General features: G+C 38.7%; 1 protein-coding gene across 5 annotated transcripts in view; it reads left to right on the top strand.

Annotated features, from left to right (window-relative positions):
- Positions 1-23,948, top strand: part of LOC111160869 (Sin3A associated protein 130) — an 83,026-nt gene that overhangs the window by 19,338 nt on the left and 39,740 nt on the right. For 4 of the 5 annotated variants that reach the window (XM_022524257.1, XM_022524255.1, XM_022524258.1 and 1 more), the window contains exons 8-14: positions 7,643-7,790; positions 7,967-8,057; positions 8,258-8,362; positions 12,259-12,400; positions 15,552-15,673; positions 21,223-21,525; positions 22,213-22,390. In XM_022524257.1, coding sequence (XP_022379965.1) covers positions 7,643-7,790; positions 7,967-8,057; positions 8,258-8,362; positions 12,259-12,400; positions 15,552-15,673; positions 21,223-21,525; positions 22,213-22,390 — 1,089 coding nt within the window. The remainder of the gene's footprint in view (positions 1-7,642; positions 7,791-7,966; positions 8,058-8,257; positions 8,363-12,258; positions 12,401-15,551; positions 15,674-21,222; positions 21,526-22,212; positions 22,391-23,948) is intronic. The other variant, XM_022524256.1, reaches the window with a different exon arrangement.

Here is a 23,948-nt window from a genome sequence, read left to right as displayed (position 1 = left end):
TATCTAGTATCTAGCTCCCTTTGAATTCTGGGGCCAGAAAGTTTAAACAGACCAATTTCCATTGGAGAAATAGAAAAAAATTTTAAAGTAGTATCTTCTGAAAAGCACCAGGCCCAGACAGTTTCATTGAATTTTATCGAACTCTCAAAGACCAGATAAACCAATGATAATTAAATTGGTTCAAGGCATAGAAATGAAGGAAATTTCCAAAAAAAATTAAGTTGTCTTACTCTTTGTGTTAAATAGAGTAATGCTCATCTGCCAGTTTCTTTATCCTTTCTTGTTCATTGCTTAGTTGAATGAAATTTATTCTGTTACTTTCTTCAAGGAGACTTACAAGACCAGTATTTTGCATTTTCGTGTAATCAAAATAGTTTAGCAGATACCATTATACTTAAGCAGTAGTTTAGATGATAATTGTTTTGGTTTCTGTATTCTTTCTGTGAGTTTTTTATCACTGTTTTTCCTCTGCCTTCTAGAACTGGATAAGGTACAGAAGTCTAAGGCCAGCCTGGTTTTTTTTTTTAAACTCTTGAAAAGGATCTTGATCTTTTTGCCTGATTGCCTAAGCTTCTTTATCTTTGAATTTCAGTGACTTCCCGGGATGTGTTTTATAGTGACCATTATGTATCGTTTTGTTGTGAAACATAGTGACCTTTTTAATCTGTAGCATGAAAGTATATTTATGGACAGTTTTCTTGAATTGTATCTTTATATATTCATTTTATTCCATTTTAGTGAAGGGGCACCCAGTTATATATTTGTTAGATCTTTTTTGTATGACTTCCTTATCTAAACTTTATTAACTTCTTCCCTTTTGATTCTGCTTAATATTCTCAAAGTCTTTTCTGTTTCTTACAGTTTCCAGCATTGTCTGTCATGCTCAACTTTTAGTTTTGCCTATATTCCTGACACAGGTGGATATTTTCTTCTGTTTCTCTCCTGAACTATGCCTATTTATTTTGTCTCCCTTCTGTCGTCTTATTATTATGTCCAGTGAGCTCTTATATCTTTGCTTTGTGTTTTCATTTCATGGAAGGAGTTATTTCATTACATTTCTTCGTTCATGGTACAATTTTCATCTGCTTAGTGAAAGCGTTTCTAGTAAACTTCCTTTTCTGTCCACCATTTTTCTTATAGCATCATGAAATAAGTTTTGTGCTGGTTGCTTTCTGAGTACTCATCTTTGAATTGAGTTGAACTTATTCTGCATCAGCTATTTGTAATTGGTTCTTGTGGGCTGGGCTGTATACTGGCTAGGGGAAATTTTCCTAATGACTCAGAGTACTCTGTTGATGTTTTCTTGGTTGTACTTCTCTCCTGCCAGTGAAGATAGACTGCCCCAGATGGCAATTTCTCTTTTCCCTGGGTCTCACCACACGCTGGGGGTTTTTTGTTTGTTTTTTTAAAGTAAGCCCTGTGCCCAACATAGGGCTTTAATTCATGACCCTGAGATTGAGAATTACCTGCTTTACCTGATGAGCCAGCCAGACACCCCTCACCACATGCTGTTTTTCACATGGCACTTATCTGTATGTGTGATTACTGGTTTAACCCTTTGTCATTGATTATTGGATATTGGAACCAGTCCGTGTCCAGGTCCTGCTTCACTGACAGCTCCTGCTGTTACAAACAAAAGCTTTTGGTTTCCTCTGTCAGAGTGCGCTCCTCACTTTGGAGAATTATACTTGACTGGGTTTTGCCCCTTAACTTGTAGCTGCAGAGATCCTGTCTGCATTGGCGCCTGTGTCCCTGTTTGGGTATCACTGCCCTTGGCAGTTCTGCTACCTCTTCTGTGGTTTGAGGTGTCAGGTATCTCTTAGTGTTGCCAGAGATGGAGATTGCATTACTTTTTGTTTAGTTACTATTCTCTGAGAGGAGGAGAAAATCCCAAACCTGCAGTCTCTGCCTGCAGTACTTCTTGCCCTCACTCTGAAGAACTCAAACAAAGATCCAGCTCAACACTGGAAGATGGTCACAGGTTCACTTGTTGTAAATTAACCCCAAATTTTCTGTGTTTTTCAAGTTTCTAATTTGGGTCTCTGTCCCTAGAGCTGCCTTTGAGGCCATTAAAGAAATTCTCATTGCTAGGACAAAGAATATATTGATTAAGACAACAGATGTGGGAGCACTTTCTAGCTCACTGACCCTGCTTAATCTCTGATCTTTTTTGTGTATGGGGGAGTTGCCACTATGGACTTAGAGGTGTTTTATTTACTCGGTATATTTTAATAAAAATCTTTTTTTCCCAGTTGCCCCAAATTTGGCTAGTGAGAACCCTTTCAAACTGGCTTCAGTGTCATTTTGATAATTCCTCTTAGACTTTGAGTACTTTCATCTTTTTGGTACATGGTAAATGAGGCCCTTTATTTTTCTGCCTCCCTAATCTTAAAATCAGCCATTTCTCCAGTGATTCTTGGTTCTCTTTAGTGGAGAATGGTAATTAGAACCCAAGATCTGGGTGCTAAGGGTACACATTGCTCCTGGGGTATCGTTGCTTTTAGGCTCTTTCTGTGAACAAAGGTAATCAATATAGTAAACACAGTCATGTCTTCATACTGATATTTCTGAATGAAATTTAACATTACAAGTTTTTTTCTTTCTTCAGTTTTATATTTGTACATCTTTTCTCTTACGCTGCAAACCTTGTGTCAAGACATTAATACAACTACTTGGTTCTTTGGTCCATAATGTAAAAAAAAAATAGTTTCAAAGTAACAACTCAGAGTCCCAAGTTCATGGGTCTTAAATCAACCCCTTATTTTCTGTAGATTAAACTAATAATAAGACCGAATGACGTTTGGGGCACCTGCGTGGCTCAGTCGATGAGCGTCTGTCTTCGGCCCAGGTCATGATCCCAGAGTCCTGGGATCAAGTGCCACATCAGGCTCCCTGCTTAGCAGGAAGTCTGCATCGCCCTCTCCCACTACCCCTGTTTGTGTTCCCCCTTTCACTGTGTCTCTCTCTCTCAAAGAAATAAAGAATCTCTAAAAAAAAAGAGAGAGAGAGAGAGACTGAGTGAAGTTTAAGACTTCTTCCCAGTTCTTTTGTCTTCAGACTACATCCCACTAAAGGAGTGGAAATGTATTCAGAGGTCACTTGAAGTGATCAGTTTCTCTGTGGGATATGTAGTAACATTTTTTGTTTAATTTAGATTCACATATTTCTAAAATATAAATATATAAAAAGGTATACAGTGAGGAGTTTCACTGTCCTCTCTATCCCTCAAATGTTGGAGCACACCTGGCTGGTTCAGTAGGTTTTGTCTGCCTTCAGCTCAGGCCATTATCCCAGGATCCTGGGATCAAGCCTGATGGTGGGCTCCTTGCTCAGCAGGGAATCTGCTTCTCCCTTCCTCACCCTCTGCTTCTCCCTCTGCTTGTGCTCTCTCTGGCTTTGTCTCTTTCTCAAATAAATAAACATCTTAAAAAAAAAAAAGACGTAACTTTCAAAGGAAAAAGAAAATACAGCATATTGTATTTATATATGCTGTTTTATGCCTTGCATTTTTTCTCTTAATATATTCTGGAGATGATTCCAAATCAGTACATAGAGATATTTATTCCCTTTATTTTTGGCTGCTTTGTATCCTAGCTTATGGATGTCCTGATGGACATTTCAGCGTGTGCTGTTGCCTGTTTTAATGGTATACTTTCAAGATCTGTGGAAGTGCTAGACCAAAGAGTGAATGCTTCAATTTCCTTACATGGAAAATGGCAATAATAGGGGTGCCTGGGTGGCCCAGTCAGTTGAGTGTCCAGCTCTTCATTTTGGCTCAGGTCATGATCTCACAGCCCTGGCATCAAGCCCTTTGTCGGACTCTACACTCAGCAGGGAGTCTGCTTGAGGGTACTCCCTCTCCCATGCTCATGCACGCATTCTCCCTCTGTCTCTCAAATAAATAAATCTATGGGGGAAGAAAGAAAATGGCAATAATATTACCTACCTCACAGATCATTATAAGGAATACTTATATTAATATATGGAAAGGAATTAAAATATGCCTAACAAGTAATATACCTTATAGAAGTGTTCATGGTTTTTTTCATTAGGAGTAATTTAAAGTCAAAGACTACCATGTAATACAGTCTGCTTTCAAAAGCACTTAAAAACGTATTTAAATATTTAATATAAATACTCTTTCCTGGTTTTTTTTTTTTTTAAATGAACCAGACCTTTTAAATATGAGTATATTTAAGGTGAATTGTGGAGACCCTTTCCTAGTGATTGGAATGTTGACATTATTCTTTGTTATGAAGCTCTTCAAAAATTATTTATATAATTAAGTTCATATGTCCTAAATTTTGTCATGACTTTATATACATATATATATATATATATATATATATATATACATACATATATATATATATGTATTTCTCTGGTTTTCATCATAAATGCTGGGAGGAGATGTCTTACATGGCACTATACTTAGTGTAGTATGTTGTCAACTATTAAAACTACAGTCTCCAAAATGGATTTTTATCTGGTAAAGCTGCAGAGACATCCTAGGTAGTTGGAGTGACGAGTTTATGCAGGTGGTCTATGTCGGCAAATATTATTCTCATGTTATCCTAAAGTCACCTTTCAAGAGGGTATGAAAGCCATACAGGGAAGAAGCCAGGCTGCAAAACAAAGTCCTAATTACTGTTCGTTGACTAGACCAGTGGCATGCAGAATCCTGTTACTTTGTGCAAGGTCCGAGTCTCCACTTGCCACATCAGGAATAATATCCTCAGGCTGATTCCATAGGGATTGTACTCAATACTTGATGCTGCAGCATGCGTTTGCGCTCCCACAACAACTGGTGTAATGGTTATCTTCAGTAATTCTAAGAGCCACAAAAGTACTTGAACTCTCAATGTGATAGTGGAGATCCTGGTCAGAATTGGCCTACCATGCCGGCTAATCTAGTCCAATAATCTTAATCAGTGTGCTGCTGCTCTGGGGGGAGATTTATTAGGCTAACTGTGGAATAAACATAGAGCTTATATTTTTCTTCTTTGTGTTTCTGGAAATAATTTTGGACTGTGTTATTCATAATAAAAATTGGGTTCTACCATAATGAGGAGAGAGAAAATGAAACCTAAAGAAAATCTCAAAGTGGTCACTTAAATTATCAGAGAACATCCATTCCTCATTCCCAGACATTTTTAAATGACTAGTGCAAGAGGTGTAATGGGCTTAAAATGAGTGACCTAAGGACTTTTTAGGATTATCTGGGTTTTTATGTTTCTGGGGGTTTTTTCTGGCTTGAGAACATGAGAGTCAGGTAAGGGAACTCTTTAGGGGTCCTTTACATTTTGGGTGAACATAAGGAATGGGCATGGGGAAATGGTTCATCCTGGAAAACATAAAGATCCAGTCTCCCTGTAGTACACTTTCTCCTCCGTGAGTTCCACCAAGTTCACAGTTATATCTGTGGCTGGTTTTTCAGCTTTCCTTTAACTTGGATGATAAGGCATTTTGCTCTTGTTCTTCAGAAAGAAAACCATCCTTTATTCAGTTTGAACACTTTATTCACTGATATCCCACCATGTCTGTTTTTAAAGCATTTTGAGAGAGGATGCCATTTGAGAGATGAAACCATTGCTTAGTTTGGACACATGCAGTCTCAGTCAAGTTTTTACTTTTACAGCTGAGCTTATTCACTTCTTTTTAATTTGTATTCACGTGGTTTCAAAATATAAAAGCATGAAAAGATGTGTAGGAAGGATGTCACACTTTCCTCTGTCCCCCATCTACCAGGTTCCTCTGTTTCTTTCCTTTTATGTTTTCTGAGTTCTCTGATAGTAACTAACTGGATGTCCTTCCAATGTTAGTTAAATGTAGTCAGATTTGAGTGCAGTTCTTTTATCCTTTTTACCCAAAATTAATTCATAAATTCTCTACTTTCTTTAAATATGACATGTATTGAAAGCTTCCTATTTCATTACTTAGATAGCCTCATTGTTCTCTTAGTACCAGCGCAGTGATCCATTGTATGTGTTAATGGGTTTGAAGTTTCTAGTACTTGACTATCATAAGTAATATTGAAGTGAATACACTTATACTTCAGTCATTATCCATGTGTGCAAGAATGCCTGTAGGATAAATTCCCAAAAGCCCAATAACAGTGGGCTGTTATTCAGAAGGTATATGCAATTATAATTTTGATACCTACTAATTGCCGTCCTTAAGGTCTGTACCTGTTTGCACTCCCTCCAGAATGTTTGGAAGTGCGTTTTCCTTGCAGCTTGAACAACATGATGCTGTTCATTTTGGGGATTTTTGCTAATCTGATAGGTGAACAGTGTTATCTAGTGTATTTTAAATTGTATTTCTCTTCCTATGAGTGGGAGTGAGCATCTTTTCTTTGTTAAGGAGCCACTTGCATTTTCGTTTTAGTGAATTGGCTGCGCATATCCCTTGCTTGTTTTTATTGGGCTGTTATTTTTCTCATTGCAAGGAATTCCTAGTATATTAAGATTGCACTTTGATTTTTGAGTCTTTTGAACATGCTTATAGTGTGTTTTGCTAAGTAGGTTTGCTTGTTCATTCACAGAGTCAAATTTTTAGATCTTTTATAGCTTTTAGATTTTGAAAGCTTTTTTTTTAAAGATTTTATTTATTTATTTGACATAGAAAGAGAGAGAGGAGGGGAAGCAGGCTCCCTGCTGAGCAGAGAGCCCGATGCGGGGCTCAATCCCAGGACCCTGGGATCATGACCTGAGCCGAAGGCAGAGGCTTAACCCACTGAGCCACCCAGGCACCCCAGATTTTGAAAGCTTTTAATAGTTAAAAAGCTCTCTTCCACTCTGAGGTTATAAAAGAATTCTGTCTTTTCTTCGTGTACTTTTTAATTTGCTGTAAAATCTTTGATCCTCTTTTTATTTATCCTGCTGTAGTAATGCATGAAGCATGGATCCCATTTTATTTTTTTCAAAAGGGTACATAATCTTCCCAACATCACTTATTAAATAGTCCATTCTTCCCCCTCTGACTTGAAATGCCAACTTTGTTATAATGTCAAGTTATCTTGCCACTGTTGCAGTTTCTGTAACTTGCTGCCAGTTAATTTGAGGTGGGTTCTGTGTTGATATCTCTTTCAGTAATTAGATTATAACTAATATATAACTATAAAGGTTATAAAAGTTATAGAAGTTATAATCTGTAAAAGTTACAACTAACTTTTGAAGAAACAATACAGTTAGGAATGATAGCAAGTTGAGAGCAGGTTAGTGCTTTGGGGGCAATAGGGTGGGCTGCTGTTAACCAAGGTCGTCTGTAATTCTCCCTCATAATGTGAAAACCTTAGTGTGTATCTTCAGTTTTGTCCACACAGTGAAGTGTATTGATATAATAATGCTTACTCAGTGTTGTCCTGAGAGTTAACTCTCAGTTAACTACACTGAGAGTGCTAAAAATGACTACAGATTAATTGATTCAGTTCATGGTGCATATTGATACCTTTGGAAATGAGGTTGATGGAACTTACAGGAGAGAAACTCGACAGGCCATTTACTTCATTGGATCACCTGTGGGTGTCACAGACCTAAAAAATAAACTGTATGATGGTCTAGTACAAGAGAGCAAATGGCCTTGACTGCCTGCATCATGTCTAGAGACAAGTGAGAAGTCATGTCTTTCCTATCTCTTTCAGTCGGCCAACTTTGTCTATCCAGCATCCACCATCTGCAGCAATTAGTATTCAGCGTCCTGCCCAGTCACGGGATGTAACAACAAGAATCACACTGCCGTCTCATCCTGCATTAGGGACACCAAAACAACAGCTTCATACCATGGCACAGGTAAAACCAAAGGTGAACCTGTCTGTGGAGTCTGTGGGTTAAAACCAGACTTCTGCCCAATTTCCTGAGAACCTAGCAGTATTGAAGGCAGTGATTGCTTTTAAACTGGATTGAGGGGGAAATGTTCTTGTTTATAACTGTGTTGTGGGATCTCTCCCCCCCCCACACACACACAGAAAACTATCTTCAGTACCGGCACACCAGTGGCTGCAGCAACGGTAGCACCTATCTTGGCAACCAACACCATTCCTTCAGCAACCACAGCCGGTAAGTTGGCAGCCCTGCTCTTCCTCCTAAGGAAGTGTGAGGCATGAGTGGTAAGTTAATTTTCCATTTCTCAGCTTCAGTCAGAGAAAAAGAATAGGCTAGAAGAATTCTCTTTTCCCAAGAGCTTTTCTCAGGTATTTGAGAATCGGTAGTGTGTGTAGAGAGGCCATTATTGAAGACTTTTTTTCCTCCAATTTCAGGATCTGTGTCACACACACAAGCTCCCACGAGTACAATTGTTACCATGACAATGCCCTCACATTCATCCCATGCTACCGCTGTGACCACCTCAAACATCCCAGTTGGTAAGTGTCCTGCAGCCTTCACACAGAGCTAAAAGGGATTTTTCAGCCCTTCTGACCAGGTCTTCATATAGAGGGCTAGTATTGGGTTGTTTGTTTTTTTTTTAATTATTATTGATTTTCAAAGCAACACTGAATTCAGTTTTTAGTATATTTGTCATATAGATTTGGTGTTGACCATAGGAGGGAAAAGAGGGTAATAATCTTTGAGATCTGAAAGTAAACATTATTTTCACACAACTTTGACTCCTTATTCATCAGATTTTACCTCTCCTCTGTGTGTCTTTTAGTGATAAAAAGTTAACTTCACTGACATAGTTAAATGAGATCCACAGAAAAAGCAAAAAAGAAGCAAGGATCTGGAATGAAGAGAACTTGTACTACTGATAGAGTGTTCAGGAAAACTCTAGGCGATGCACAGTGGGAAGGGTGATAACCCTCGGGTTGATTACCCTCAGTTCTCATCTGACTCTTACCCCAGGATACTTCACAAACATCCTAAAGTTTCTTCTAAGCTTTGTTATTCCCCTTTTAAATATGCTTTCAATATTTAAAAAAATCTTTGAAAAGTTACTGGCAGCCAAACAGTCATTAAGAGCAGGGATTGACAACCTTTCTCTTTAGGGCTAGATAATAAATATTATAAGCTTTGCAGGCCTCACAGGTCTGTGTCATGACTGCTAAACTGTGGATAAGATGTAAACAATTGAGTGTAGGTACATTTCAGTAGAACTGTTTATGGACACAGAAATTTGGATTTCATATAATTTTCATCTGTCATGAAATGTTCTTCTGATTTTTCCCCCAGCCATTCCGAAGTATCAACCCAGACATCAGGCAGGACTTGCCCACACCTGTCCTAGGGGTTGATGTCTGCTGTCACAGCTTCCAAAGCAGAAACTGGCTTCTGAGGCAGAGCACTGCTCTTTTTAATTCACAAGCTCTGGGTTTAGTTTCTAGTGTTAGCTTTGCCTTGGTTGTATGACAATAAGCATGCCATCGTTCTGTTTTACTCCCAGAGACATGGGACAGCTGCCATATTTTTCATAAACTTTTAGAATGCTTTTTGTAAAATGATACACTGGCATACTTAACTGTCAGAAATCTGGTGACCGTAGAAGTATAGCTTCCCCACCTGCTACCTCCCAGCACTGCGGTAGTTCTTTCCTTCCCATATAAGACAGCTTCACATCCCTCTGTGCAGACTTGGAGGACGCTTTTCCAGAATGATTGTGGAACCCAGGAAGCCCTTCCTCCTCCCTTGGATAACTCAGCCATTCCTGCCCTTAAATTGGTAATGAGCCCCATGGTAGGCTTTTAGCGGTGAAAACACTGCTGCTGGCTCTTTCTCACGTTACCACTTACAGCATCTTGGCATCAAAGAGAGCGTACTTCTTTCTTACTTTTCTGTGGTGCAGGTAGTTAATTCCCTCCTGTGAAAAGAAGAGAGGGCTGGAGGGTGGGAGTGTGTGTGTGATTTTAGCATTGATGTACTATTGTTGAAAAAGATTGTTGCTTGTTCCATAACTGTCGCTTCACACCATTTTCTGACTGTATCTAACAGTGTCATCAGTTATCCTGAGCACTGTAACAACAGAATCAGGCTTGTTCTTGGCATTTTTATAGTCAAGAGTCTCACTAGCATATCTATAGCTATAAAGCAAATTAGACCAGTATAGGAGAGCAGTGTACCCTATAGGGGCTCTCTGGTTTCATCTCGAATCATCACTGTAAAGAATTATTTAGAGATTCATTTATTTATGTCACTGTATCTTGCTGAGAGATGACACTGTGGGAATAAACTCAGAGTACCAGGAGACAGAAGTAACAGAAGTATGTGCATTCATTTGGCTGAAACTATCAAATTTTTACCTGTCTTAAGTTACAGTATTATACTTCATATCTCCCAGCTGTTTTATCTTTGATTTTTCACTATTTGCTAAATTCTGTGAAAATCATTTGACAGAAGTGTCCAAACAGATTTAACATCTGCCACTTAATGTGATTTTTTTTTTTTTTTAAGATTTTATTTACTCATTTGACAGAAAGAGACAGCAAGAGAGGGAACACAAGCAGGGGGAATGGGAAAGGGAGAAGCAGGCTTCCTGCCAAGTAGAGAGCCCGATGTGGGGTTCGATCCCAGGACTCTGGGATCATGACCTGAGCCAAAGGCAGACACTCAAAGACTGAGCCACCCAGGTGTCCCTTAATGTGATAGGTTTTGTCGAAGTTCCATCAGGCTTATGCTCTGGCTTTCTCTTCTTCTTTTATAGTAAGCCAGATATTTCTTTGTTACATCACTATAGGATCCCTGTATAGGGGTACCTTAGTTGAGAAAGGAAACCTGATATTAACCCTAGAGCATTGATTTTCAAGTGGGATTTTAATGGATATATTAAAATCACTTAAGCAGCTTTTTCCAGATGAGGTTAAATATTGAATTCAACTATTTTTACTAGTAGGAATGTGTTGAGTCCGGGGGGGAAGCCTTTAATGAATGCTCATTTCTAATAGAATACCATCTTTTTTTCCTCGATGCTCTGGCCCACATATGATGGTGGTATCAGAATTCTAAAAAAGCAGAATCAGATGATCACAGCTTTCAGTAAACAGGGATCATCTTTGGAGGTGGCATTATATTCAACTTAGGATTTTTGCATTGTTTTTCCTTAAGTCTGTTTTTTCTTTTTTATAATTGACAATGTGTGGCTTTTTTAATTAGAAAAAAGGCACAGATATAAATTCATGGGCATGTGTATGGTTTACCAACCAGTAGTTAGCCACTTTGCCAGATGACAGCTGCATTCCTATTGGGAGCATTCTTTTCTCCTAGCTTTTATGGGCACAGTGGAAAAACAAGGCTTAGTTGCTTTCCACTCAGCTCCCCCTCTCTTTACTACTGATGGAAAATATTTCATGGCATTAGCCTTAAGGCACGGCATCTGCCTTAGCCAGCACAAGTCATCATCAGTGGTCGAAGTGGGTATCCTGGCTATCATCCTGCAGAAACTTGTCCAGCTTCCTCCCTTGGGAAATAGCTGGGAATCATGGTGGACTTGTGTTGCTTATCTTTGGTGTTCAGTGCACTGCACTTTGGGTAATGTGGTGACATCATCCTAGTCTCCAGTGTTTATGTGCCTGTCACTGGTGTAACTGTGAGATCTTTCACAGATGGTAGCTGTCCTTCTATATATCTAATGTGGACTGCAGCTTTTTTTTCCCCCAAATTTTCCTACATAGAGTTAATAGACAGGTCTGTAAGAACACTAAAGTATGTCCCAGTTCAGCCATACCTTCTAAACAAAACTTGATTGCAAATGCTAGAGGAGAGCAAACTTTGAGCCTCAGATTAGATTTGAAAACTCTATAGTCATTTTGATTTTGCTGTAAAGTTTTGTGCTAAATCACAGGACATTCAAAGGATCTTAGAAATTAAGTGATGATCTAAAGAAGGCCTTCTCGTAGATGAGGAAACTGAGACTTGGAAATTAAAATGATTGACTTACTACTAATTAGCTACGGATTCTTCAGTAGAAGCTAAGGTCTTTGCCGTGTTGGTATTCAAAATTTTGTTGATTTTTGTTTTTGCTGTTGTTGTCAAAAATTTTCCTCCTTTAAAAAAGGTCTCCAGGAAGTCCTGGTATTTTTGTTAAAGTATTGATGGTGAACCCTGCTTTGGCAAATAACGGTGTGAATATATGAATGTATCAGTAGAATACTGGCTTGAAATAATTCAGTTGAATCTTATATGCTTATCTTTCTTTTTTTATTTTGATTAAAGCTCAAGATCCAGGCTTCTTATTACTGTTTGCATTCTTAAGATTGTTGCTGGCCAAGAACGTTTTGGCATGCCAATAAAAGCATATGAGAGGTAATATGATTGGATTTTGCATTTGTAGCTAAGGTGGTGCCACAGCAGATCACACACACTTCTCCTCGGATCCAGCCTGATTACCCTGCAGAGAGGAGTAGCCTGATTCCCATTTCAGGTCATCGGGCCTCTCCAAATCCTGTGGCCATGGAAACCCGAAGTGACAATAGGTAGGAGGGAATGTGCCAGTTACACTACCCCATTGTGTCATTAATTGTTTCGATTTTTCAATAACACAAAATGTCCAAGAAATATAGTTACATATATGTTTATTCTTATTTTCAGATTTCCTCCTGAAAATAATATAGTGTATATATTTTTTTTTCATTTTACGAAAACGTGCTGTGTTTATTTAGCTGTTATTCTTTTGATGGATGTTCTACTGGTATCTACTTTTTCGTTTGGTGTGTTTCTGTGTTTGATTTATTTTGAGCTGATTTTAGAGTATAGGTTGCAGTGGCGTGACCATTTATCCCTAAATACTTTCATTTTCATCCCCAAAGAACAAAGACCTGCTCATTACCATAGTGCAGTTACCCAAAATGGTTCTTTCATATAGTGACATTTTTGAAGACTATAGGTAAGCTAGTTGTTTAGTTGTAAACTAAAACTCTTCAGTTTAGGGTTGTTGAATTGTTTCCTCATAGTTAGATTCAAGTAATGCCTTTTTCTAGCAAATACCACTTATGTGATGCATTCTTCTCACTGTTACTGAGAGCCACCCTATGTCTCATTGTTAGCTATGTCAGCACTAATTACCTAGTGAAGGTGATGTTTGCAAGATATTTCTATAAAGATATATTTTTCTCCTTTTTTCCTAATTTCAAAGATTTTATTCATTTATTTGAGAGAGAAAATGACCAGGGGGCGGGGGTAGAGGGAGAATTAGACTCCCCACTCAATAGGGAGCCCAATGTAGAACTTGATCACAGGACTCTGGAATCATGACTCAAGCCAAAGGCAGATACTTTACTGACCGAGCCACCCAGGTGCCCCTGTTTTTCTCCTTTGTAAACCACTAATCTTTGTGAAAATTCTTAGAGCCTCTAAATACCCTGTTCCTCAATAAACTTTCATTCAGTGGCATTAGCATCTATTGGGGATTCTTTTTTTTTTTTTAAAGGAGTCCTTTGTTTTTTGTTTTTTTTTTTTAAGATTTTATTTATTTCTCAAAGAGCGAGCACGAGAGAGAGCACAAGCAGGAGGAGCGGCAGGCAGAGGGAGAAGCAGGCTCCCCACTGAGCAGAGATCCTGATGCAGGACTCGACCAGGGTCTTGGGATGACCTGAGCTGAAGGCAGATGCTTAACAGACTGAGCCATCCAGGCATCCCTCTGTTGAGGATTCTTGGCTGAATCAGTTGATGGTTGCAGTATGATCATTGCAAAATAGTGACATTTTCTATCATTTCTTCCACATTTATGAGTTGGCATGTTTATGTAAATAAATTTTATACATCCCCATTTATTTTGTTGAGTATTTTATTTTTTTAAATGAGTATGGGCTCGTGGATTTAGTTTACTTATTATTATAATTCATTGTTGTCATTTGTTTTGATGTTCACATCGTCTCTGGGAGTTTCTTCAGACCAGTTCCTGTGGGCTTTCCATGTCCCATACATTCTACCCCTTCCTTACTTCCCGTCACAACAAGATATTCCAAGTTTCTCCTGAATATTGTCTGAGCCCTAGAATCTACCATTTCTAACCATGGGTTCCTTTTCATCATTTAGAAACCAGAATCTAGGCATTAGCTCTGTTTATTGCTACTTGATTGTCATTTCTTCCAGTCTCTTTTAGCTGACAAAATAGGAAGTATGTGACATCATAAAAACTCATTAGGGGTGCCTGGATGGCTCGGTTGGTTAAGTTTCTGACTCTTGGTTTCAGCTCAGGTCATGATTGTGGGATCAAGCCCCTGCCAATCAAACTCCATGCCAAGTGGGGAGCCTGGGTGAGATTCTCTTCCTCTCCCTTTGCCCCTACCCTCCTTGCTCTCTCTACTCTTTTTGTAAAATAAATAAATATTTAAAAAAAAAAAAACTTTTTAGTACATGTTGATCCTTCTAGTTCAACCCCATTACCTCCCCCATTCGTATTTGTATCTTCTCTCCCAGTGAGAACCTGGTACAGTGCATATGAAGTAGTTTCAGAATTGGATCATTTTTAAATGTTCTTGTTTGCATATTATGGTGTGTAGGAATGCTTATAGGTTTTAATATATTGGTCTTTGTATCCATTCACCTTGCTAAACACACCTGTTAGCCCTAAAAGTTTATAGATTCTCTTGGATTTCCTATGTAAGTGTTTGTTTTGTCTACAAAAAGGGACAGTTTTTTGAGGGATGAGGGATTTTTTTCATTTCCGTTTTTCAAACCTGTGTGTCTCTCGTTACCTGGAGCTTCCAATATGATGTTAAATAGAGTAGAGATAATGAGCAGTCTTATCTTATTCCTGATCTGAATGGGAATTCTTGGGAAATTTCAGAATAGATTTTGCTAGGTGCTATTTTCAGATTAAGGAACAAAGTTTTTTTCCATTCCTTTTGTCAAGATATTTATATCATGAGTAAGTATTGAATGCTATCCAAATTTGAAGCAGGAAGTAATTTCTTTTTAATTCTAGTATAGCTAACATATAGTATTATGTTTCTATTAAATATTTTTGTGTATCTTTTGTGATACTTCAAATGATCTCTTAATTTTTTAAAGAATCTAAGGCATTCATAGAAATTTTGATATTGAATCATTCTTCTCTTCCTGTGGTAAACCTTATTTGATCATAATGTATTTTGTTTTATACAGTACTTAGTTTCATTTTTTTTTTAGAAATTTTTGTGTTGATGTAGAGAATGAGATTTGTTTATAATCTTTTCTCCTGTTCTCCCTATCTAGTTTTGGTGGCAGGGCTATGTTAAAATTTGCTCTTTTCTTTTTCTGGTTTCTGAATCAGTTTGTATAAGTTTGGGATTATCTGTTTTACTTGTATTTGATAAGATTTGCCAGTGTAAACTTTAGAGTCTTTCAAGTGGAATTGAGCAGAGAAAACCTTTGATTACTGAGGTTTTTTTTGTGTTGGTTTTGGTGATTGTTACCGTGTGTATTTTCGTGTTTACTGATGTATTTATAGCACCCATTTATTTTTTACAAATGCTCCTCTTTCTAGGTGTGTGTCCTTTTATCTGACAGTTTATTTGGGACACAATTGGGGAAATGCTGGCATGGGATATAAGGATATGAAAAGGATCTAGGGGATAGGATCATTTGAAATTGAAAAAGAAAATAGACCTATTTTTGTTTCTATTACCTGTCTTCTGTCTATAGACCGTCTGTTCCCGTTCAGTTCCAGTACTTTTTGCCAACATACCCACCTTCTGCATACCCACTGGCTGCGCACACTTACACCCCAATCACCAGCTCCGTGTCCACCATCCGACAGTATCCAGGTATGAGCCCTGCTATTAAGAGGACTTTTAACGTTCCAGTTTTTGGAAGCAGTGAGGTCAAAATTGACCAATGAGTATTTGTAGTATGGATTTAATTATTCCACCTTCTATCTTCAAGTTCAGATAAGGCTAAAATCTGAAGCTTTAAGGTTTTAGATCATATCTCTGTGATCTATAAGAAGATTGCTACTTATTAGTGTATTTGTATGCTTTTATCCCACCCTGAGGATTATGTTAACAATTTGTTATGCCTTAAAATGGCAATACAGTTAAAATGGTAAAACCCATACTTTTATGGGGCGGGCTTCTATTGTTTTGTGGATCTCCCTTGTGTTTTTTAGTATTAGTCCAGTTATGCTCAGCACTCACCATCCTGACTTGTAAATAGCATTCTTTTTGCCGATCCAGAAAAAAAAAGCAATAATTAATCTTCAGGGTTTGTGTTTTCTTTTCCTATGAGACCCTCAGCTCACTTTAGGCATAAGAGAGCCAGATTGTGGGTGTTGCTCTTCTATGTGAAACAGCACTGCAGCCAAGCCTCCATGGAGCCATTGAGCACTTGAAGGGGGAACTGGTGCAAATGAAAAACTGTTTTGTTTTGTTTTACTTAATTAAAATTGGGGAAATTTTTAGTATGTTTAGAACATCCTAGTAATATGAAACTACTGTTTCAAAATTGTAGATTATACTGAATCAAAATTCAAATAAAATATTTCTTTTCTTTTTTTTTTCTTAAAGATTTTTTTAATTTAGGGGCGCCTGGGTGGCTCAGTGGGTTAAGCCGCTGCCTTCGGCTCAGGTCATGATCTCAGGGTCCTGGGATCGAGTCCCGCATCGGGCTCTCTGCTCAGCAGGGAGCCTGCTTCTCTCTCTCTCTCTCTCTCTCTCTGCCTGCCTCTCTGTCTACTTGTGATCTCTCTTTGTCAAATAAATAAATAAAAAATCTTAAAAAAAAAAAAAAAGATTTTTTTAATTTATTTATTTGACAGACAGAGATCACAAGTAGGCCCAGAGGCAGGCAGAGAGAGAGAGGAAGGGATGCAGGCTCCCTGCTGAGCACAGAGCCTGATGTAGGGCTCGATCCCAGGACCCTGGGATCATGACCTGAGCTGAAGGCAGAGGCTTTAACCCACTGAGCCACCCAGGTGCCCCCAAATAAAATATTTCTGATAAAAACTGAACTCAGTATCTGATTTGAAACATGTTTTTTTATAAAACATACCTTGAATTTTGAAAATAACACAGTATGGAAAAGAGACTGTAAAGTATCTTACTAATTATTTTTGTAATGATTCTATTTTGAAATTTTAATATTTGGGATATATTGGGTTAAACAGAGTATATTATTAAAATTAATTTGGCCTGCTTTTTATTTTATTAATGTGGCTACTGGAAAATTTACAATTGCATGTATGACTTACATTTCCATTGGGCAGTGTTGGCTTAAAACTTCAAAAATTCTAAGTTATTTAAATTGCTTTGGAAACGGGTTCCTCAGTCTCTGCCTTGGGTTTTTTGTTGTTGTTGTTTTCCACAAAACTTTCCCCAAGGTTTACTTATTAATTTTTTTAAAGATTTATGTATTTATTTGAGAGAGAGCATGAAAGGGGTGGGGGCAGAGGGAGAGGGAGAGAATGTGAAGCAGACTCTGCGCTGAGCTCAGAGCCAGACACAGGGTTTGATCTCACAACCCTGAGATCATGACCCGAGTAGAAACCAAGAGTCAGATGATTAACCAACTCTGCCACCTGGGCACCCCGTCCCTAGGTTTATTTTAATGTGGGGAAGTAGCTGATGAATTGTTCTGAGTTTTCTGTCATATTTTGCTATACATCAAAGTAATAGCATCTTTTTAAAGGAAACTTATAACTGTTCTTTGTTAACAATGCTAAAAAGATAAAACCATGTTTAATTGATTATGGTCAAAAGTAGGATGCAGTAAGTATGGTAGAACCATGTTGATAAGTAAGAAGTAAATTTCATGTGTGTGTGTGTGTGTCAGTGTGTATGTGTGTTACACTAATAGCTGAAAATTCTGAAGTCTTTCAGTAACAGCACTTCCTTCAGGTTCCTTCATCTCCCTTACCCAGTTGGTACTTCCACAACAGTGCAGTTATGTTGCCTTTCTGGGGTAGGAAATTCATGACCGATATGTATTTCTCTCAGTGCTACCTAACTGAAAAGGACCTGCATACGCTCTCTTGAGCTAGAATAATCTGCAGATATTACCATTTTATATAAACATTTATTTATAAAAATCCATTGTAAGAGCACTGTCAGAAGAATTGGGGATCCTGCCAACCATCTGTTTCTCTTCCAGCTGTCTTCTTTACCACTACAGTAGTCCTGATGGATAGGAACACAGAAAAATGAGTAGTCCAATCAACAGCAATTTATTTCTTCCAATACCAATACTGTCATTGTTGGTGCAGATGATGGGTAATGTTTTATTTCTCAAACTTGTGGATCTTTGCATAGATGAACACAACTGAAGGAATGATTGATTGGCCAGCTTACAATATCCTGTTTTCAAGTGGCTCCTTTTAAATGATTTTAAAGCAGATGTTTTTCAAATAAGGAGGAGGACAAGAAAATGTATATATAATGGGCCAAATATGAGATTACTGTAATATATAGTTTATGATAGAGTAGACCAATTGTTCATGGGCTGTGGTTACTTTATAAAGATGGAATCTTTTTGGTTCATTGGATATAGATATAAACACGTAAATTATGAATACATATGTATAATCTATATAGTTTGCAAGTAATTGATCCCTCTCAGATTGTTCCTGAAATTTCACTTGTTTCAGAGATGTTTTCCATTTTATTCATTTATTTATTCATGCATTTTTTTTTAAGATTTTATTTATTGAGAGAGGGAGAGAAAGTGGATGTACGAGGAGGGGGAAGGACAGAGGGAGAGGGAGAAGCAGGCTCCCTCCTGAGAGGGAGCCTGACACACAATGTGGGGCTCGATCCCAGATCCCTGGGATCATGACCTGAGCCCAAGGCAGATGCTTAACCAACTGAACTACCCAGGCACCCTTATTCATGCATTTATTAGTTTTATAGATATTTATTGAAACCCTGTTATTGTATGTAAGGTCCTATGTTAGGCTCTGTCTGTAAAGGTGACTCTTAAAACAGTTCACTTTGAATAAACTTAGACTAATAGGGAGATAAGACTTGAAGAGCTTTTACTAGAAAGTGCCACGTTCCAATAAAAGAGACTTGAACAAAACCAGAGGTTATTTCTACTTGAAAGGGAAGGGTTAGAGGTCAGGAGTCATTTCCTAAAGGAAGTGACATTTGGAAAGCCTCTTAGAATGCACAGGACAGAACCACAGGGGTGGGACTGGGGAAAAGCACTTTTCTGTGTGTGAATAAAGTATTAGCACAGAATATGCGCTCAGAACAGAGTGGTTTGGTTTTGGCAGGAGTGTACTGCATGTTCAGGCAAGTGCCCACAACTGTTACTGAACAAAAACAAAGGTTCATTCACTTCTCAGGAAGAAACTAATAGCTTTGCCAGGTTGATTTCTTTTTTTTTTTTCTTTTTCTCTCTTTCTTTTACATCAAGAGAAGAATTGTAATGTAGCGGTAACTATGAATTTACATGTACTAACATTTTGCTGCAAGTTTCTCATTGATAATAACAATTTACCTTTTTTAACCACTATATATATGGTATATAAAACTTGAATTACATCACTGTTTCCCCTTTTTGCAACTGAGATATCATTGACATGACATACTAGTTTCAGGTGTACAACATAATGATTCGGTATTTTTGTGTATCATGAAATGATCACCACAATAAGTCTAGTTAACAACATCCATCACCACAGATAGTTACAAAATGTTTTTTCTTGTTATGGAAACAAAGATCTCTCTTCTTAGGAACTTTCAGATATCCAATATAGTATTATTAACCATAGTCACCATGCTGTATACTACATCCCAAAGTCTTATTTTATAACTGGCAGTTTGTACCTTTGACCCCCCTTCACCCATGTCTCCCATCCCCCATTACCTGCCTCTGGCAACTGCCAGTCTGTTCTTTGTATCTATGAACTTGGTTTGTTTTTATTTGTTTTTAAATTCCACAAATAAGTGAGATCATACGGGTTTTTTTGTCCTTGTCTGGCTTATTTCACTTAGCGTAACACCCTCAGGTCCATCCATGTTGTCACAGGTGGCAAGATTTAATTCTTTATTAAGGGTAAAGAATATTCTGTGTGTGTATGTGTGTGTGTGTGGTGCGTGTGTGGTGTGCGTGTACGGTGTGTGTGTGCGCGTGTATAGAGATAGATGTCATGTTTTCTCTATCCATTTATCCATCAGTAGACCCTTAGGGTTGTTTCCGTATGTTTGTTACTGTAAATAACATTTCATTTATTTGAGAAGAAACATCATTTGTATTTTTCTTCCCACAAATAGAAATTCCTTCTCTTTTGCTTCCTGGGAATGCTACTGTTTTCAATTTTGTTGTTTTTGAGTTTTTAATATACACTGTAGTGAAAAAGGAAACTTGCTTGTTCTCTATCTTCAGCACATATATGGAATTTAAAATTTGTAACTACCATATATCAAAAATGCCTATGATGTTGGTTCCATCAGTTAGAGCAAATATTCTTGACCTGGGAGCCATGGATGGGTCTCAGAAGTTTTATTTTAATTATTTAGGACAGTTGCCTGGCTCACATTTAGAATTTAATAGATGATTTCCTTTTTCTTGTTTTAATGCTTTTCTAGTAATCTGCAGGAAGATCATATCACGCTGATAGGAGGTGAGGGAAAAAGCTCTAATATATAGAGCTTTATGTAGTGCTTTGTTTGAAAAAAAAAATGAGGTTTTATGGGGCTCCTGGGTGGCATAGTCGGTTGGGCATCCAGCTCTGCTTAGTTCATGAGCTTGGAGTTGTGAAATCAAACCCCACATCCGTGCTCTGCACAGAGTCTGCTTGAGATTCTCTCTCCCTTTCCCTCTGTCCCTCCCGCTAGTGCACGCACGTGCTCTCACTATCTCTCTGATAAATAAGTAAATACTTAAAAATTTAAAAAAAAAAGCGGTGCCTGGGTGGCTCAGTGGGTTAAGCCTCTGCCTTCAGTTCAGGTCATGATCCCAAGGTCCTGGAAATGAGCCCCGCATCAGGCTCATCAGGCTTCCCCCTCTCTCTCTGCCTGCCTCTCTGCCTACTTGTGATCTCCCTGTCAAATAAATAAAACCTTAAAAAAAAAAAAACAAACTGGGGTGCCTGGGTGGCTCAGTTGGCTGAACATCCAAGTCTTGATTCCAGCTCAGGTCATGATCTTAGGGTCATGAGATCAGGCTCCATGTAGGACTCCTCGCTGGGTGTGGAGCCTGCTTGGGATTCTCTCTCTCATTCTCAAAAAAAAAAAAAAAAAAAGGTGCCATAAAAACTGAGGGTTTAGATCTTTTACAGTGGAAAAGTCTGTTTTCATTTTAGTGTTTTTTTTTTTTTTTTACGTGGACTTTATCTAATCAGAGCTGACATTCTTGTCACTTTCTGCATCATTTTCAGTTTCCGCTCAGGCTCCAAACTCTGCCATCACAGCTCAAACTAGTGTTGGGGTGGCATCCACCGTCCATCTAAACCCCATGCAGTTGATGACAGTGGATACGTCTCATGCTCGACATATCCAAGGGATCCAGCCAGCACCCATCAGTACACAGGGGATCCAGCCAGCCCCCATTGGGACTCCAGGAATACAGCCAGCACCAATGGGCACACAGGGAATTCACTCAGCAACCCCAATAAACACACAGGGACTTCAGCCTGCACCAATGGGTACTCAGCAGCCTCCACCTGAAGGAAAGACTTCAGGTAATTTGAGTTTTTTTCATGGAAGTTGGTATAGAGGAAAGAGATACATACTAGGTTTAAATCCTGGTTCTGTCACTTACTGGCTTGGTGGTCTTGAGAAATTTCTCTGTGCCTTAGTTTCTTCTTTTAACATGAGTTACATGGAACTTATCTGTTAGAGTCATTGTAAACATTAAAAGTTCTGTACATAAACAGCCTAATATGTGTGTGCATGTGGTAAGCAGCACTCTGTAAAGTTGAGAGAGCAAATTCACCTTTATTATAGCATTCTTATTCTCTTTAAGATCTTCTTCAGAGTTGTATGTAAAGCTGTAAAATTAATAATCATTTTTAGGGATTGCATCATTTTTAGGGATTGAGAAGCAATGGTATTTCACAAAAATTGTAGGAGATTATTTCTTGAAGTATGCTATGTACTTTGTGTATCTTATCTGATTTATTAGTAGTTATGATTACGCAGCAAAGAGAGATGTGCATCAGTAAACTTAGTAACCTCTCCCACTTTGCCATCTGCTTTTAGACAGATGAACATTGTGCTCATCCCTTACTTTCTTGAAATTAGACAGTCATAGCATGGGTACTCTAATTCTGGTGGTCTAATTGTTTTTGTCTTATGTGACATTTTAGTAATGTTTCTTTTGTTTCTTCTTCTTCGTTGTTCTCTCCTGCCCCTTCCCTGTCCTCCAGCAGTGGTGTTGGCAGATGGAGCCACAATTGTAGCCAACCCTATTAGCAATCCATTCAGTGCTGCTCCAGCAGCAACAACAGTGGTGCAGACCCATAGCCAGAGTGGTAGCACCAACGCTCCAGCCCAGGGCTCATCCCCCCGGCCAAGTATCCTCCGGAAGAAACCTGCCACGGATGGGTAGGTAGACCCAGTAGTGCCACATTACACCTCTAGATCTGGATATAATTAATAGAAACAGAAACAGTAGCCACTCATCCAGTGCTAGTAGCAGACTCTAAGCTCTCATCTTCTGTAGCATTTTTTAATCTGTTTGAAAAACTTGGCCACAGACTTATTCAGTAGAGCCTTGCCAAGCAAAGACTGTAGGACAGTAAGAATCCATGAGTCTGGGCAGGTGGGGAGTGCAGGAGGTGGCCAGTTTATAAGCAGCTGTTGCATACTATTTTAGGAGTTCTCTCTAGTTTTGGGAGTTTAATTCTAGATGCTCTGAGTAGCTTCTAATTGACCTTTCAGGTATGTCTAGGTAGGCATGTTAATGTGTACTGTTTATTTTCTTCCTTATTGGCCCACATAAATTGTTGCTCAGGGCAAATAATATCCTAGATGTATTAAGTAAGGATCATATTTAGTAGCAGAAGTGTACTGTGTTGCCTTAGGACCTCTAAGTTGGTGTGGGTCATGGGTAGGAAGGTATATGCTGTGCTCTGAAACTTAAGTTGAAAACTTGGGAGGTGGAAGATAGGCAGTCACACTTCAGAGAACAGCGTTTCTGTGGCTCCACCCAGCTCATGTGCATCAATAGCAGAAGATTATAAAGTTTAAAACATAAGCTGCTGGGTCCATACAGGTTTCCAGATGTGCAGGATTTTGCCTCTTAAAGATAAAGTCAGTCTGTGTCAGTCCTTATCAATGAAAATGGAAGGCAGAAGCTCCTGCTTAACATGGCAGGTTGAACACACACTTCTAAATTTGTTGTCCCTTCAAAGCCCTGTAGAACTTTTAGCAAAGAGGCTTTCTAAAAAAATAAGCACACAAAGATGGGAAGAATATAAGACAAATCAACCAAACCTTGAAGCTGGAAGGCAGGTAGGAGAGTGATCACTCACTTAGTTGTGAGAAAGCTGAATTTTAAGTCTATAGAGAACGTTGAGAAGCATCCTCATTTAAATTGCGTGAGCTTCATATGGCCCAAGAATAGGAAGAACAAAGGGTAGAAGGAAGCTGGGTTGAAATGTGTTTGAGAAGATTAGAGACCTGCATCCCCTGTACACTGCTCCTCCCAACCACAGCACACACCCAGAGGGTTAAATTCTGCATATGGTCCACTGGGATCAATCAGCATAAGGAGGGCCAGGAGTATTTTACCAGAAACATATTTGCAGAGTACTGAGACTTCAGTCCATGTCTCCCTTTCAGCTGGTGGGACCCTGGCAATTGAATGTTACAGGCAAGAAGTGATATGAGGACTCCACTTTCTTTCTGGGATCGTCCAGCCCAGGTGGAGAGATGCAAGGATACCAATACTAAGGATTTTGTAAGCTCAGGAATCAGATCACTCTACAGCAAATCTTAAAGTAGGCAACATACGGAGCACCTGAGTGGCTCAGTCGGTTAAGCATCCGACTCTTGATTTCAGCTCAGGCCATGATCTCCGGATTGTGAGATTGACACACCTGGGCTCCATGCTGGGCCTGGAGCCTGCTTAAAATACTTTCTTCTCCCTCTGTCCCTCCCC

This window comes from Enhydra lutris, unplaced genomic scaffold, assembly GCF_002288905.1.
Source record: "Enhydra lutris kenyoni isolate GAN:26980312 unplaced genomic scaffold, ASM228890v2 scaffoldscaffold78, whole genome shotgun sequence".
In the NCBI taxonomy this organism is placed as follows: domain Eukaryota; kingdom Metazoa; phylum Chordata; class Mammalia; order Carnivora; family Mustelidae; genus Enhydra; species Enhydra lutris.
The sequence above is the reverse complement of the archived record's forward strand: the minus strand, read 5'-3'. Positions and strand labels throughout refer to the sequence as shown.